Source organism: Elephantulus edwardii, unplaced genomic scaffold, assembly GCF_000299155.1.
Source record: "Elephantulus edwardii isolate Elephantulus edwardi_28Jun2011 unplaced genomic scaffold, EleEdw1.0 scaffold00224, whole genome shotgun sequence".
Lineage (NCBI taxonomy): Eukaryota > Metazoa > Chordata > Mammalia > Macroscelidea > Macroscelididae > Elephantulus > Elephantulus edwardii.
In genome coordinates, this window is record NW_006399974.1 from 4,444,860 (window position 1) to 4,463,495 (window position 18,636).

Genomic DNA, 18,636 nt, shown 5'->3' on the forward strand with positions numbered 1-18,636 from the left:
ACTTTAAAGTCTAAGAATCCTGATTGTAGAAAACAATATAATTTAAGAACACTGAAAAATTATGATTAAAAGTACTGTGATAGGCACTGTGGGGGATGGGATACTGCTTATTTACATGATACATGCTGAGTAAATCATTCAATAAGCTAGGCTTTATGAAGAAGAGTGAGGGATCAGGGTCTGAGGAAGACTTAACAATCTGCATTATGTTGTCTACTGAAAACAAAGAGAATCTGAAATGCTTGCTGCAGAAGAGCAAAGACTACAGTTTTCAATATGGATTACATCTCAACATCAAGAAGACAAAAATCTGTACCACTAGGTCAAGAGGCAACATAATGAGAGATGGAGAGAAGATTGAAGTTGTTAAGGATATCATCTTGCTTGGACCCACAGTCAACACCCTTAGCATCAGCAGTCAAGAAAACTTAAGGTGTACCGTACTGAGTAAATCTACTATCAAGGACCTCTCTAAGGTGTTAAAAAGCAATGAGGTGAGTTTAAAGACCAAGGTGCATCTATCCAATGTAAGCCAATGTCTTTTAAATTACAGGTTATATATGTGAAAGTTGAACAATGACTAAGGATTACAGAGGAATTGCTTCTTTTGTATTGTGGTATTGGAAAGAGTACAGAATGTCCCATGGATCACCATAAGAATAAAGAAATATGTCTTGGAGAAAGTGCAATCAGGGTGTTCCTTGAAAGCAAAGAGAGCTAAATTTCAACTCACATATCTTGGGCCTATTGTTAGGAAGGGCCAGTCCTTGGAAAAGGATATAATGCATGGAAAGGTAGAGGGTGAATGAGAGGAAGACCCTCAATGAGATGGATTCCCATAGTGATTGTAATAACAGGCTCAAGTATATGAGAGATGAGGAAAATGGTCCAGGATAGGGTAGGGTACCTACCAGTATGTCATTCAGAGAGTTTCTATGAGTTATACTCAACTTGACAGCACCTAACAAGAACAATGGTGTTTGGCATAAGCAGCTATTTACTGAGAGAAATTACAGTAAATCTCTACAAATATATGGATTGTTTTGAAAGGCTAAATGTAAATAAATGGTGAACTATAGAACACTATGATAACAAGTAGACTGTGTCCTAGCCTGCACACTACAATAGACAAAGTGCTAGTCTACAGGCCTTTTATTGTAAGAACCACCTTCCCTCTGTAACTTGATTTGTGCCACTACTAGAACCTCTACTCGGATTTGACTCATGTACTTTTAACTTGTTAGTTAAATTTGTGTCTTCTAGGCTGCAACACCTCCATGATACATCTTCAAGGATATGAACATGTACGGCTAAGCACAATTAATAACAGTACATCTAAATTCCAAAATCAATCTCCATAATAGTCTATGTGTTTCCTACTGGCAAAGGGGCCCTTTAGAGTAGTGAGAGAAGATCTTCACCCTAAAACCCACAGTGTCCCTTTTCAGCAGGAAGTAACTAAGAGAATACGCCATCCCCTTTTCCTTATGAATCAGGGTGAAGTCTCTCTCAGGGAGGAGCGATAGGGAATGGCAAAGGACACACTGACAAAGGAGATTAATCAGAACTGGCTTTGACAAGCACTGTGGCAATTGGACAATTAAAACAGACATTCGGGGAGGGGGAAGAAGAACGAACTGGGGAGGAGAGTAGAGAAAACAGTGCAACAATGAATGAATGAGAACCCAAAATCTCTGTAAATGTTCATTAAAACTAATAAAATTTAATAATAATTTTTAAAAAAAGTAGACTATACATATCTCTACACAAAACCAAGATGATTGTCATAGTCTTGGTTGAATAGAGTCTTCATAGGTAACAGAGGAAAAATATTTGCCTAAATTGACACAGTTGACTATAAATTTTAAAACTTCTGTATAAGTAAACATAAGAGACAAATGATAGACCTGGAGGAAAAACAGATACAAGACATACAAAATGGAATACTAATTCTAATATATCCCCCTACCCAACTAAAAACTGTAACATAAATTAGCTAATAGAAAAATAGACGACAATAGACAAGTATGTGGTTGTTGTTGTTACGTGCTGTGAAGTCACCTGTGACTTATAGTGACCCTATGTACAAGAGCCCTAAACCCTGCTCTATCCTGTGCCAATCTCACTGTCTCGACACAGCTACCCCAATTACCCCCCAGTAACTGAATCAATCTCTCCTGCACTGTTCTTCCACCCTCCTAAGGATGACGTCCCTCTCCAAGGATTGGTCCCTCTTTGCAACATGTCCAAGATATGATGTCAGCTTCAGAATCCTTGCCTCCAAGGAGCAGCCTGGTTTAACCCTCTCTAGGTTGAACCTGTTCATTTTCTTAGCAGTCCATGGTATATTCAATACTCCTAAACAAGAACAACTAGAAAATATACTAGTATACCGAAGGGAAATAAGCATAGGTAAAGATGTTCACACTAACGGGAAGCTGGGAAAATGTAAAATAATGCAAAAACATGTCATTTCACAGCCTCAGAATAACAAAAATGAAAAGAGGACAGCATTTAGTATTTATATGCTGGAAGTATAAATTACATTTAGAAATAATTATTTTTGGAAAGTAACATATTTTAAAATTGGTTAAATAACAAAACACCTAATTTTTCCACCAGTAATCTTACATGAGTAAATTTATCATCCTAGCATCAACACATGAAGAGATAATTGGACATAAAAGGACGTTTCTTATAGCATTGCTTGTAATAACATGAGAGAAAAAGACAGAGGACAAAAAAATATAATGGAGATATTATAGAACAACCTGAATCTTCATTATTGGAATAGAAGCTTAATAAATTATAATACATACATACTATGGAACATTGATCTTAAAGTTATGTATGATATTCACATTTTTAAAAAGATAAAGTGTAATAAATAATAGGCCATGTCTGTTTTTAAGAAATTTGAAAAGGATATTGTATTGTTAATAATTCTTATTTATAAATTAATTTTCCTAAATTAAATGCTTCTATAATTAATTTTATAAGCATACATATGTATTTAATTTTCCAAGCCAGTTTATATGACAAATCATTTCTATTCATATACTTTATTTCCCAAGAAATCAATGAATACATTTAATTGTAAATACATCTAATGATAAACCCAGTGTTTCACCATCAAAATCCTCTCAAATCAAAGTAAATTCAAGGCATTAGAAGATAATACAATCCTTTGAAATCTTCTGGAACAGAAAGATAAAAAACAATTAAAACTGCTTCCAAAGGCAACATGTTTAATAGATGTCAGAATTAAAACGCTTTTCAATGTTTTGACATTTACAAAAAGCAACCATAGATTCCTCCCCCCATCAGAAACATGTCATCTACTCCTGTTGTTTCATTGGGTAATATAATTATGCTAATTACAGGGATATAAACATGGAGCAGACATTGCGCTAAACCAATTCCTTTGTGTTATAAATTGGATTTTCTCAAAATGATATTCATTTATAGCAATAAATGCAATTAAACATTGGAATTACAGCTCAAAAATCTTATTGAAATAGCTAAATCTTAGTACAATGACAATATAAAGTCTCAAGCAGCATGATATATAATTAAGGAACACTATATTTAGAATTAAATTTACCTACATTCTAATCTGGTATCTGCCACTTACTGGTTATGTGATTCTGGAGAAGTTTTATAACCTCAGAGCCTTTTCTTATACTAGGAAAAAAAAAAAAAAAAAGCTTCCTATAGCATTTTATAAGACTTAATAAGAACATTACAGGTGAAAAGTCCTAATACAGAGTCTGGTGGTCAATACGCCTTCTTATGCCTTCCATTCCTAGGGGATCAAATTACAAATTGGAAACATATCTTTTAATAATGACTTATGATCTAGACTGGAGATGTAAACATAAAGGTAAACTATTTGGGCTTTTTTTTTTTTACATTTGTAGAGAATTATTATATTCTAAAACTGTTTTGTTTTAGGAGATTTTCTTGGTTCATTTAGGGGAATTAACTTATTTTGGCCCACAGTTGCTATCTTTCATAAATTTTAAAACATTTTTTTCTTTTTTAAAAAAAATATTGGGGGGGGGAGTCTATTCCTACCTGTGGCTTTCTATAACTTTAGGGAACCATTAATGTTGTCTCTGTGGAAACAGCTTTTTAGAAAAATCAGAAGTTGAAAATACTCATTCTATCCCACTGGTTTATGTCTAAGAAATCAACTTCAGAGAATTTGAAATACCAATACTACAAAGACTACATAAAGATTTTAATTTTCACATAACATTCAATTTTCTCTAAAAGGAGTTATTTTTCTTATAGCTTTATACTTGATTATTAACAACACCAGAAAATGACCCTAAGTGCTGTTAAAAGCATCTAAACAAAAAGAAGCCACATACTGCACATTCATCATTATTTAAAGAACTCCTACAAAACTCAAACTCATTACCCCTGTGTGAAAACCGACTCATAGCTAACTCTCCAGAGGGTTTCCAAGGTTACAAAGCAAGAGGGAGGAGACTATCCAACCCTCTCTCTCAGAGCAATTGTTAGTTTGGAACCTACAGACTATTCTACAAGAGAAACATTTGAAAAATAATGATGTTAACAATACTACTCCAGAATGGTATGGGGTAACTTTTATTCCAGTGTTGAGAACAGATATTCATTACTTCAACGTTAGCTGCACTTCAATCAGATTTACTAAATTTTCTTTTACATTCTTTGATGCAGCGCTCTTTACAACGTCTCAAAGGTTTTTGCAAAGTCTACCAAATTTGGAGTTCGGTACAACATGCAAGAGTATTATTAATTCTTAACGTATTTGCCTTAAAAATTCATCATAATTCACATCTGCTGCTCATTGGTCAGAATGCTACTGCTGAAAGAATTTTAAGTGCTTGCTTTTCAAAAGATATCTGAGATGATGCTGGGGTGAAAGTGTATTCATAAAAACTTCACTTTACTTTCCCACACTCAAATTAATGCCTCTTCAGTTGATTTTTATGTGCCATGTACAATTTCAAATGAAAATTTATCACCAACATTCTTTTGACACTTGCTCAGCATTCTGAGCTCTTCCAAATGCCAAAGTTCCCTATTAATTTTAAAGCACCTATCATCTTTGCATTTTTCTGGTCGGTCTTTCACCACTTCACATTCCAGGGGTTTGTACTTAAGATCCCTTCACCTACTAAAGCAAGCCGTGTTAACGCTTTACAATACCTATACATACCGTACGCGACTTGAGGGCACCTAACAAAACTAACCAGAATATGGTTAACTTTCTGCATAATTTTACTTTTCCCTTCATAAATGTAAAGCTTCACTATAATTTCCCTTTCCTAAATTCACTCCATCGCCACTGTCACCAAGCCGTGGCATTTATAAGCCCCAATTGGTAAACCTTGCGGGCGCTAGGGTTAAAGGGTTAGTATGCTCAGCGGTTCAAATAGATCAGCCACTTGGCAGAATGTGTGACTCCCTTTCCATAAAGATTTACATTCTTGGAAGTCCTTTGGGTGCCATTCTACTTTAAGTTCAAATCTAGACTGGACCTCAGTCGTGCAATTCTTTAAACCAAAACTTTAATCAATTTTGTAACACTAAAAAAGACTGAAGCTCCGATGCCTCTTTCCAAGGACTCGTGGAAGCTTTCTGTGTGCTTTCCAGTTCTACCTGGGCAGCACACCTCTCCCATCTGTAGTATGGTCCCTTGCTGCCCCCAACACAGACGTGCAACTCACTACAGTGTATTTTTCAACTCAACACTCCGGCATCTCCTTCCATTTCTGCGCACCTAGACAGCCCTTCCTGAGCCCCACTCAAAAGACTCCCTATCCAGGTGCCTTACATACAAGAATACTCCCCGCCTGACATTGCCGAGGCTTTCTGGACGACTTTTAAGCACAAGCGAGGTTAACCACCACGATCCCCTCCGAGCTCCCCTCGAGCTCCCCATAGACTTCAGGCATCTCTCACTCTTGCACGCTCCCTCCATGGAATGCTACTTCGGCGCAACCCTTTGACTCCGGAAAGTGCAACACTGTAGCCTCTACCGTGACCTCGCGAGCGCAGCACGCCACCAAAGCTTAATTCACCCTCTTGCTTGAGCTGGTGCCCTCAACATCCCCTGGTCCCAGCACCCGGGAGCCAGACCCTCCTAGGTTAAACGAACGCCCATTTACTCCTGTTGCAACACCTCCCCGGCCCGGCCCCTTACACGCCACTCAGTCCCGAGTGGCCCGGCTCCTCACCTAGCTTCAGCCGGGACTCCTCCAGTTTCTGAATCTGGTTCTCCAAGAAGAGCATCGCCACTGCGAAGGCCACCACCGCCAGCAGCTGCAACTTGGGCGGCATCATAATCCTGAGGAGCCCCATGAAACCCTCTGCTCGGTATCAAGACATACCGCGGGGGGCGGGGAGCGGGGCCCCGGGAGGCGAGAGAGACGCCGGGAGGAGCCCACCGAGCCGGGAGAGGCAAGGAGAGAGCGACAGCGAGAGAAGCACCGCAGCGACCCCCCTTCTCGCCTCCCCAGTCCCCCGCCCCCAGGCACCAGGACCAATGCTGCCGGTGCTGCTTTTCTTCAGCAGACCCAATGGCCACCCCCTCCAGAAGCCCGCGCAGCAAACAGCGCGAAGCAGCTGCCGGGCTCTTGCCTCCCTCTACTGCCTGAGTCCCCGACCCCCGCACCAGCCTGCCTCCCCGCCAGCCTCTCTCTTGCTTCCTTCCCTCCCTCCACTGCTCACGGCCGCGCGCTCTCTACCAGCGATGCGGCTGCGGCTGCGCTGCCCTCGACCCCGCCCCCTGCCCATCCCCCTCTGCCACCACGCGCACGCATCCACGTACGCTGCTGGGCAACCAGAGGCTCCGCCCCTCAACCCGTCCCATAATGCTTATTGGTCTGAAGAGTCCTGGTGCACCTCTCCCACTTCGCGATATGGTTGGATTCCTCTGCCATGGGGCTTTGACTAAAGCAGCATTCGATTGGATAAACTTGGGGGGAAAGGCAGGCCTGAACTGGCGAAGGTGGGGCTCTTTGGCCGTTTGATGAAATGTCGTGAATGAAAGAAGCCAAGAGAGGCACAGTTTTGGGGGTTTAGGAAAGTGCCTGATTTGGATTACCGAAAGGAGTTGGTGACTGCTTTTCTATTTTATAGTCTTTAAGGTTTTCTGCGACCTCAAATAATACTTTTCTCTAGAGAATGAAATATTTTTATGACAATGGCCCTTAGCAGCGTGCCTTGGATCAGGCTTTGAAGTGGACGCCCTAGACAAGGGGTCCTCTGTGCAGCTACTGAAGACGGTGGCCATGGCGGCGCTGGGAGGATGGCTTGCGCCGTCCTTTGCACTTCGTTTGCTGCTGATGAGCGTGCTTCAAGCGGTGAGTGGAGATCACCTCTGCGGCATCGTGGAGACGAATGGGAGGGACTGCATGGAGGAAGACGGAGGGTTAAGCTCCTTTGGGAAGCCACACTTGAATAGGGCGGGGAAACTTAGCTTCCCTTAAAGATGACTTCGTCTGGAATGCGACGACGTGGCTTAATTTCTCTGCTGATGTTTATCCTTTTCCACCCCTAGTTTCTAGCGGCGCGCTTCTCTTGACTTCAAGTTTTCTTGGATACTTGTCTTCCCTGACAGAACTTCAATCAAAGACAACTTGTAAATCACGTAGTCGGGAAAAGGGGGTAGGAGTAGAAAGCTCGGAAAAGAAAGAAGGTTGTTCTAACAGGAGTATTGTCGCTTATGGCGAACATCGTAACCATAGAGGAAAGCCCCTGTATCTTTGGTTCAGGTGTAGTTAGTTGTAGTTCTCATCTCTTCATTGTTAGACGTTCACGCTACTTTAGTGTTATAGTCTTAGTTTTTCTCTGGCTTTTACTGTGGACCCTTCGATACGGTTTGTGCTTTTAAACAGTGTTAAGACATTCAAAGGAGTTGCTAAGTTTGGGGGTTTTTTTTGGGGGGGTGTTTGTTTTTCATTTAAGAGATGTGTAAAAGATAAAGAGGAGGGCAAACCTTTCTAAGGAGGAAAAAAAATGTTGGAGGAAACCTAGCAGAGAGTGGTATCACAGAAGACAAAGTGATAATTTCAGGAGAGTCCACCGTTTTAAGTATCTTTGCACTTGTTGATTCTGTCAAATTCGCTGTAATAATAGGATTAGAAAACTGTAAGGTCGCCAAGGAAGGACAGTTTATTGAGAAACTGCCAGACTGGCTCTCAAGCAGAAGACCAGCCCCCAGTAAAAGTTTGAGAGGGATTTTCTATTCTCTCGTAGGGAACTTGAGGAAGGGGATGCTTCCAGATGCTTTCTTCAAGATAGGGAAGGGGCCTGAGGTCTTAGATAACTTAGTGCTGGGAAAGAGGCAGGTGGGGTGGATAGGGAAAGTTTCACATCCTTGACAGGGGAAAAGCACAGCTGCTGTTTCCTGTGATTGGATTCTCTCAGTAGCCATTCTGGGAGAGGAAAGAGAGGACTCTGCAGTCCTGTTAGAAACCAGTTATAGTACAGTTAAAAAATGTAGGGGAGAGCAATTGGAACCAGAGGGTGTGAAAACAAGGAAAGGTCAAGTTATTCATGAAAAGCCCCAGAGAAGCGAATCAAAAATATGGGCCTCAGATGGATGTGTACTGAGTGCTTCACTGAAACAAGGGAGAATGCACAGAAGAAAGTTGATATTCCTTACAAACCTGCCTTTGCAGTTACTCTGATTCATCATTTTTTATTATTATTATTATTGTTGTTGTTGTTGTTTATGTGTGTACCATCAAATCAGATCTGACTGGTATGGGAAGAGATTGTCCCTCCTCCTTCAGCAGAGCATCTGGTGGATTCAAACCGTGCACCTCTGGAATTGCAGTGTAGCTTCTTGCACATTGGCCACCAGGGCTCGCTTGATTCGTTATTTTATATAAATCTTCTCATTGAATCTTTACAGCAATTGGTTTTACATAGAATGTAATCCTTTCATCTTTACCAGTGAGGAAATTAGGTCCCAGAAAAGTTAGCTTATCTAGGATTCCCTATCTATCCTAGAAGTAGTGGATTTGGGCAGATTCAATGGAGTAATATGTTAAGAAACCAGATTAAGTACAATTCAGAAATAACATAATGTGAACAAAGCAGTTAGAACCAGAGGGCACAAACTAAATTTTGTTTCTTTTGTGCCCTTTCCATCCCCTAGTACATATCCTTCCCTTTTAATCAGCACTAGATGGGAATAGACTTCAGTTTGTAAGATGTTGTTGTTAGGTGCCATGAAGTCGTAGATGACTCATAGCAGCCCTATGAATGAAAGGCCTGAGCACTGTTCATATATAGTTTCTGGAGGCAAGCCATTTCAGAAGTGGATGCCGCTCCTGCTTCCAGGCTTGTTTTAGTAGGGAAGCTCCAGCCAACACTGTCCACCATGGGTGCCCATTACCACGTTTGGCACATCACTGTCACAGTGTTCAGCATCACAGCAACCATGAGTTACCTCTGTACAGCAATGCACAGACCAGTGCTATACCACCTAGAAGAATGTTTGACAAGAAAACAATTTGAACCCGGCCGAGGGCTGCAGATTAAAATCACCCACCTTCAGCTTGGTAGCATAACTTTCTTTCCACTAGGCCAACGTAGCTCTTTCTCTGTGGTCGTTGTTATTGTTGTTAGGTGCCGTCAAGTTGTAGACGACTCATAGTGACCCTATGAACGAAAGGCCTGAGCACTGTTCGTACGTAAAGTTTCCAGAGGCAAGCCATTTTGGAAGTGGATGCCGCTCCTGCTTTCAGGCTTGTTTTAGTCGGGAAGCTCCAGCCAACTAGATGGTACTAATCTAGAAGGTCATATTTCTCTGTAAAAACTCAAGCTCATTGTCCTCCAGTGGGAAACAACTCATAGCTGACTCTTCAGTGGGTTTTTAGAGGTTGTAAATCACATGGGAGCAGCTTGTCCATCTTTCTGCCATGGAACAGCTGGTGAATTCACATCTGGATGCCTTTGGATTGGCAGCACAACTCCTTACCATTAGCCCCTAGAGCTTCCTTTAACAAATAAAAAGGTGTGTATATATATTTATACATGCAAATGCTTATGAGCTCTGGTTGCACTGCCAACCCAAAAGGAAGAGGTTCATAACCACCTGGAGCTTCATCAGGAGAAAGATAGGCAGTCATCTACCATGCACTTGACAGCCTTTATAAACCTGTAGGGTCAGCTATGAGTCATTTCCAACTCAATGACACACAAAAAATAATTTTATATATATACACACACAGACACACACACATACACAAGGTTTTGATATCTTCATAGGTTCGCAGTGAGTCATAGTGGATTTTACAGTACTTAAAAACATGTTGAATATTTAATAAAATTAAAATATTCCATGCATATACATATCATAACAAACTGACATAACTATAATTTAGCTAAACTGAAAAATGACTGGCTTTTAAGGGCGAAAAGGTTTTTGTAGGGTGTGGAAAAGGACAAGTAGGAAAAATAATGAAAAATTTGTCTTTGACTAACTTATCTTCAATGTGTTAGTTTCTAATAGCCCAAATTTCTCTTTTCTTTTTTGCAAGCTTTATAATGTAACTACAAGATTGTTTTATTTCCCATTCATTGTTCTCAGATATCAGCATTTGGGGCCGAGTTTTCATCAGAGGCATGCAGAGAGCTAGGTTTCTCTAGCAACTTACTCTGCAGTTCTTGTGATCTTCTTGGGCAGTTCAACCTTCTTCGACTGGATCCTGATTGCAGAGGATGCTGCCAAGAAGAAGCGCAATTCGAAACAAAAAAAGTAAGACTTTCTTGTAACTATCTTGGATGGGTTTGATTGAAATGAGGTAAAATATAATTGCTTAATCGACTTAAATCTAAAGTACTCTTTAGCTTTTATCATTTCTGACTTTAGAAAATCAACTGATAATGTCTTGTCTGGCCTCTGAGATTATCAAAGCAAATCAGAAGTAAAAAATATTGTTAAATATTGGAATCTCATTCCACCATGACTATGCAGCAGAGAGTTTTCAGAACCACTGTAGCACACTAGGATCCTGTAACTCCAAGCTTCGTAATTTCTTGCCAGATAAAACCCAAGAATTACTGTTATTAGGTGCCATCAAATCAAGTACAACTCAGTGATGTTACGAACCTGAGATCTGAATCCTACCCTATCTGATGCCATCCTTACAATCTCTGGCATATTGGTGGCCATTGCTGCAGTCACAGTGTTAGTCCATCTGGTTGAATGTCTTCCTGTCTTTTGCAATCCCTCCGCCTTTCCAAGCATGCTGTTCTTCTCTAAGGACTAGCCTCTCCTAGTAACATGCCTAAAATATATGAGACGAAGCTTTACGATCTTTGCCTCCAAGGAGCACTCTGACTACATCTTCTCCAAGACTTTTTTGTTTGTTCTTTTGAGTCTAAGAGATTTTCAGTACTCTTTCCTAACACCACAACTCAAAGACATCTGTTCTTTTGTCATCCTTACTCATTAGCCAGCTATCACATGCACAGCAGATAACTAAAAAGACCATGGTCTGAATCAGGCACACTTTAGTCCTCAAACTGACATCGGTGCTCTGCAGTACTTTGGTGTTATCTCTGACTGCAGGCTTTCGCAGTGCAATATGTCTCCTGATCTTTTGACGGCTTATACCAAGTGTATTTATTGTGGATCTAAGTAAGTTGACATCATTGACAATTTCCATCTTTTCTCTCATGATACTGCTTTTGAGTTTGGTGGTGAGGATCTTTGTTTTCTTGACATTGAAATACAGTCCATATTGAAGGCTACAGTGTTTACTCTTCTGCAGCAAGTCTTTAAAGGCCTCCTCACTTTCAACAAGAAAGGTTGTGTCATCTGCATTATGCAAGTTATTAATGAGTCTTCCTTAGATCCTAATGCCACTTTCTTCTTCAGAGTCTACTTTCTGAAATAATTTGCATAGCTTACAGATTGAATGGATATGGAAAAAGTATACAACCCTTATGCATGCCTTTCTTAATTTTAAACTATAGTGTTTCTTTGCTCTGTTCACACAGCAGCCTCTTGGCGTTAAAGATTTTCATGAGCACACCTTAAGTGTTCTGGGATTCCCATTATTCTTAGTTAGCCGTAATTTGGTATGATCCACATAGTCACATGCCTTTGTATAGTCCATGAAGCACAAATAGACATCCTTCTGGTATTCTTTGCTCACACATTGCCCACACTTTTTAAATTGACGACCGTGCTTAGAAACACATTTGCCGTCATCTGCAGCAACGTGTTAACCAGGATCCATCTGACATCCATAGTGATGATCTCTAATGCCACAGCCTCTTCTAAATGCAGCTTGAATATCTGGCAGTTAGCTATTTTTTAATGATCCTCAGCAGTAGTTTACTTGTGTGTGATATTAGGCAAAATTATTCGATAATTTCCACATTTTGTTGGATCACCTTTTTTGAGAATGAGAATAAATATGAATCTCCTCCAGTTAGTCCGCCAGACAGCTGTCCTACAAATACCCTGGTATAAATGTGTGAGCACATCCAAGGCCACCTCTGTTAGCTAAAAACGTCGTTGGTATCCCATGGCCTGATTTTTTTCCAATACCTTCAGTACAGTTGGAACTTCTTCATTAGTATTGGATTGGCTCTTGTTCATATGATACTTACTGAAATATTTCATTGTTGGCCACTCATAGCATCTCTCGGTATTACAACTCAAGACTTGAATTGGTTTTCCAGTTCTCTAAGCATGAGAAATGACAAGCAAGTTCATCCCATCATATTACATATTTCTGCACTTTCCATTGTAGTACTTTGCTTTGTCTTCTGGAGCTACCCTTTGAAATCTTTTATTCAGCCCCTGTACTTCAACATCTCTTCCTTTTATTTTGGTTTCTTAATGCTTTAGTCCAATTTTCAGTGTCTTCTGACATCCATTGTGATTTTTTTTTTCCTTTCTTTCTCCTCTGTCTTTGTTATGACCTTTCTTCTCTTCATTGATAATGTCCTTGGTGTCATCCCACTTCTAATCTGGTCTTCAATAATTAGTGTTCAATGCTTCGGACCTGTTCATAACATGATGTAGAATTCAGGTGGAATAAACTAAAGATCAAAGTTTTGGTTTTGTGGACTTGTTTAAATTTCTTCAGTCTCAATTTGAACTTACACATGAGTACTTGATGGTCTGTTCCATAGTCAGCACCTGTCTTGATTTTGACTGCTGGTAATGACCTGTTCCAATGATTCCTTCCATAGACAGAGTCAGTCTGATTCCTATACAATCCATCAAGTCCATGTGTAAAGTCATCATTTGGTTGTGTTTTTGGTTTTTTTTTAAAAAAAGGTATTTATTTTCAATGAATAAATCATTGAATGCACGAAATTTGATCATTCTATTTCTGGCCTCATTTCTGTCACTGAGTGTGCACTTTCTAGCTACCATTTCTTCTTCATTGTTTTTAACTCTTGTATTCTAGTCACTAGTTATCATTATTGTACTTTGATTACCTGTTTGGTCAGTTTCCAATTGCAAAATTTGGTATAAATATTCAATTTCCTCCTCTTTGGCTATAGCTGTTCGTATATGTATTTCCATAATATTTATAACACCAGGTCCTCCTTGTATGTATGTGGATAATATCTTATCAGTCACAACATTGTACTTCAGGATCGAAGGTAAAATTGTCTTTTTTAACGATGAATATAATATTATCCTTCTTCGGTTTTTCGTACCTGTGATAATATACCATGTGATTGTATGATGCAAAGTGACCAGAGCCAATCTATCTCATCTTATTAATGCTTAGAATTTTGTTGTTCTTGCTTGCCATTTTTTAAACAACTTCTAGTTTTCTAACATTCATAACTTCGTACATTCCACATTCTTTTTTTTTTAAGTATTAAGTGTTTGCAGCTGTTTGTCCTCATTTTGAGTGATTTTCATTCTGAGCTCCATCTCTATTACTGTAACTATCCATGTTCCTTTATTGAGGCCTTATTTTTATTTTCATTTATGTGGTACTGTTAATAATTATAATAATAACCAGCCATTAGAATGTTTAAATGTGGACTTTAATGTTAACACATTGCTGCAAACAACAGCAAATGTGTTTCTAAGCATGGTCGTCAATTTAAAAGTGTGTGGCAACATGTTAAAGTACCTGGCATGTGTGAGCACCATGGTTAAGAATCAATGCCGTAATTTAAAAGTGATGTGTGATGGGATATTATGGTTATCACAAGAGTCCACAATTAAGGTTGCATAGTGGAATGTACTTGGGGCGGTGGGAGGGGTGCGGGGGGATTGTGTACCAGGGAGGGAGTGTTTTCTTTTACTTTTGAAAGAGAGGAGTGAACTGGGGCGGGGGGACAGAGGGCTGGGCAGAGAGAGAAGTGCAGCAATGAATGAATGGAAATCCAAAATCTCCGTAAATGCTCATTAAAATTATTTTAAAAAAAAAAGAATCAATGCCAGCTAATAAAAAGCGATTCCTGGCATGTAATTAGTAGACAATAAGTTATAACTTCTGTTAATTTGTGTACCTGTTAGTATCGTTTCAAGACATTTTATCTTTTGAAAGCTGAGCCGTTCGTCTTGTTGCTGTATACTGTCAAGTCAGAACTTACCTATACTTAACCTTCCAGCAGGTTTTTAGAGGCAGTTAATCTAACAGGTGGAAATTGCCCATCTTTCTCCCATGGAGTAGCTGGTAGAGTTGAACCATGTGCCTTCAGATGCAGTGCAGCTTCTTACCTCTAGGCCACCAGAACTCCCCATGAGCTATGCCTACTATTGTTGTTATGTGCTCTCGAGTCAAGTATGACTCATAGCAAACCTATGAACAAAAGACCTAAACCTAGTCCTGTCCTGCGTCATCCTCACACTTCCTCACACAAGAGCTCATTGCAGTAGTCACCTTGTCAGTCCACTTGGTTGAGGGTCTTCCTCTCCCTCGCCAACCCTCCACCCTTCCCAGTATCATGTCCCACTCCAAAGACTAGCACCCCCTAGCAATATGTCCAGAGTATGTGAGGCGAAGCCTCATCATTCTTGCTCCAAAGAGCAGTCCAGCTCCAAGACATGTCTATTTGTTCTCTTGGCTATCCATGCCATGTTCAGTGCTCTTCTCCAACACCATAGCTCAAAGACATTAATTCTTTTTCTTTCATCCTTATTCATTGTCCAGGTCTCAGGTGCATAGCTATTAATTGGAAAGACCATGGCCTAAATCAGACACACCATAGTCATCAAATTGACATCACTCCTCAGGATTTGGAAAGGTCATTAACTGCAGATTTTCCCATGGCATTGTGTCTCCTTATTTCCTAACTGCTGTAACAAGGGTGTTAATTGTGGATCCAAGCAAGATGAAGGTTTTGGCAGTTTCAATCTCTTCTCTATCCATCATAATGCTCTCTATTGGTCCAGTGGTAGGAATCTTTGTTTTCTTGATATTGAGATGCAGTCCATACTGAAGCCTGCATTCTGTGATCTTCTGCAACAGGAGCTTCAAATCCTCTTCACTTTCAGCAAGTAAGGTGGTGTCTTCTGCATAACACAGGTTAGTGATTAGTCTCCCTCCAATCCTGAAGCCACATTCCTCTTCATAGAGTCTAGCTTCTCGGATAATTTGCTCAGCTTATGGATTGAACAGGTATGGAGATAGAATACATCCCTGACACACTCCCTTCCCAGTTCCACACCGTGCTGTGCTCCCTTGCTCCATTCGTACAACAGCCTCCTGCTCCAGGTATAGGTTCCTCATGAGCACAATCAAGTGCTCTGGGATTCCCATTCTTAATGTCAGCCACAATTTGTCATGATCCACACAGTCAAATGCCTTTGCATAGTCAATAAAGCACAAATAGACATTTTTCTGATATTCCTTACTTTCAGCCAGTATCCATCAGACGTCAGCAGTGATCTCCCTGGTGCCACAGCCTCTTCTAAATCCCGCTTGAACTTCTGGCAGTTCCCTACCTATGTACTTCCAGCCGTTTTTGAACGATCTTCAGCTGTGCTTTGCTTGTATGTGATAACATGATACTGTTCGAGAATTTCCACATTCAGTTGGATTACCTTTCTTGGGAATAGGAACATACATGGACCTTTTCAAATCCGTTGGCCAGACAACTGTCCTCCAAATTTCCTGGCATAGACTGGTGAGTGCATCCAAGCCTGCATCTGTTAATTAAAACAAGTCATTTGGTATCCCATCAATATCTAGGGCTTTATTTTTTGCCAATGCCTTCAATGCAACTTCCACTTCCTCTTTCATTACCATTGGCTCCTGTTCATATGGTACTTCCTGAAATTTGTCCATGTCAATCTATTCTTTCTAGTACAGTGACTCTGTGTATTCCCTCCATCTTTTGATGCTTTCTAGGTCATTCTGTGTATTAGCCATAGCATCTTTCAGCATTTCAGGCTTAAATGTGTTTTAAGTTCTTTCAGCTTGAGAAAAGCAGAGTGAATTCTTCCCTTTTTATTCTCCAATTCCAGCTCTTTGCCCATTCCATTATAAGTTTGTCCTCCAGAGCTGCCCTTTAAAACGATCTGTTTAGCTCTTGCACTTCAACATGTTTTCCTTCAACATTCCAGTACAATCTTTAGAGTCTCTTCTGACATTTTCAGTTTTTTCTTTCTCCATTTATGTAATTACCTTTTGCTTTCTTCATGGATTATGTCCTTTATAACATCCCACAACTCATCGGATCTTCTCTCATTGGTGTTCAGTGCCTCAAACCTATCCTTAAGATGATCATGATATTCTGATGGAATTGATTCAAGATCATATCTTGGTTCCTTTGGACTTTCATTTTCTTTGGCCACAGTTTAAACTTGCATAGAGAAAAAGGCTTTTGAAAACCCTATAAACATTAAACAAAGAGGATAGTTTATAATAGTGTAGTAGTAGAGCCAGATAGGAAGTTGTTTTAAATGAGAAAAATCAATAACAGACATCATTTAACAATTGATACGTGGAATGTTTGTAGCTTCAATGTTGGAAAACTGGATATTGTTAAAAATGAAGTGGATCACATGAATATCAACATATTAGGCATTAGTGTGATGCGATGGACCAGCTATGGCCACTTTGAATCTGATATACATATATACTATGCAGGGAATTGTAAACAGAAGAAGAGGAATGGTGTTGGATTTGTAGTCAAAAAGTCAATTTCAGATCCTATCCTGAAATACAGTGTTGTGAGTGATAGGATAATATCCATACTCATACAAAGAAGACCCGTTAACATGACTATTATTCAAGTATATGCTCCTACATCTGGTGCCAAAGAGGAAGAAATTGAGACTTTTTACCAAATTTTGCAGTCTGAAATTGACCGAACATGCAGTCAGGATGTGTTAATGATAATTGGTGTCTAGAATGCAAAAGGGGAAATAATGAAGAAGGAACAGTAGTTGGAAAATACAGGCTTCATGGTAGAAATGAGGCTGGATATAGAATGACTGAATTTTGTATTTACAATGATTTATTCATTGCAAATACTTTTCCTAAAAGATGCAAATGATGACTTTACATGTGGATGTCACCCGATGAGCTGTATAGGAATCAGATTGACAACATTTATGGAAGAAATCATTGGAGAAGCTCAGTATCGGCAGTCAGAACTAAGCCAGGGACAGACTTTGGTCAGATCATCAATTACTCACGATGATGTTGTTGTTGTTGTTAATCATTGTTGTTGTTGTTGTTGTTGTTGTGTACTGTCGAGTGACCTGCAACTCATAGCGACCCTATGTATAACAACCCTAAGCCATACTCTATCCTGTGCCAATCTTATTGTCTCTAATACACCTACCCCCATTTTCTTACTGACTGAATCAAGCCGTCTCATAGAGTCCTTTTCTGTCCCTCCATCCTCCCAAGCATGGCGTCCCTTTCCAAGAACTGATCCTGTCTTGCCACATGTCCGAAGTATGTAAGATGACGCTTCAGAATCCTTGCCTCCAAGGAGCAGCCTGACTTCACCCTTTCCAGGATGAACTTGTTTATTCTAGCAGTCCGTAGTATGTTCAGTTCTCTTCTTCAGCACTACAGCTCAAAGGCATTAATTCTCCTTCCGTCATCCTTATTCATTGTCCAGCTCTCAGATGCATAGCAGGTGATGGAGTCTGAATCAGGTACACCTTAGTCTTCAAACTGACATCGTTGCTCTTCAATACTTGGGAGAAGACTCTGACAGCAGACTTTCCCCATGCAATTTGTCTTTTCATTTCCTGGCTGCTGGTACCAGGCGTGTTGAAAGTAGAGCCAAGCAGACTGAAACTGTTGACAGTCTCAGTCTCTTCACCATCCATCATGATGCTGCCAAAAGACCAATTACTCATATACAAGTTTAAATTAAGCCATGCCTAGATTTTTCTAATTCTACAGGTAAAATCTGCAATTTTGAATTCTCCATTGAAACGAATAGTGAACTTATTAAATGTTTCAGTCTTCCCTTTAAAACTTAGATTTCTTTAAGTTATAAATTGACTTGTAAAGAAAATTTCGAACTGAATTCCATTTTACTATTAGACATATAAACCAAACCCATGCCATCAAGGGAATTCCAATCATAACAATCTATATGTAGTAAATGTTTATTCTTGATGTTGTTGTTGTTGTTATGTGCCGTCGAGTCGTTTGCAACTCATAGCGA

General features: G+C 39.8%; 2 protein-coding genes across 2 annotated transcripts in view; one reads left to right on the top strand and one right to left on the bottom strand.

Moving 5' to 3' along the window:
- The window catches only part of HS2ST1 (heparan sulfate 2-O-sulfotransferase 1), a 282,876-nt gene extending 276,161 nt beyond the window's left edge, over positions 1-6,715 (bottom strand). The window contains exon 1 of the mRNA XM_006898224.1: positions 6,234-6,715. Within this exon, the coding sequence (XP_006898286.1) occupies positions 6,234-6,357 (124 nt within the window). The 5' untranslated portion in view covers positions 6,358-6,715. The remainder of the gene's footprint in view (positions 1-6,233) is intronic.
- Positions 6,716-7,289: 574 nt separating this feature from the next.
- The window catches only part of LOC102843490 (15 kDa selenoprotein-like), a 53,820-nt gene continuing 42,473 nt past the window's right edge, over positions 7,290-18,636 (top strand). Inside the window, 2 exon segments of the mRNA XM_006898225.1 lie at positions 7,290-7,361; positions 10,601-10,768. Coding sequence (XP_006898287.1) covers positions 7,290-7,361; positions 10,601-10,768 — 240 coding nt within the window.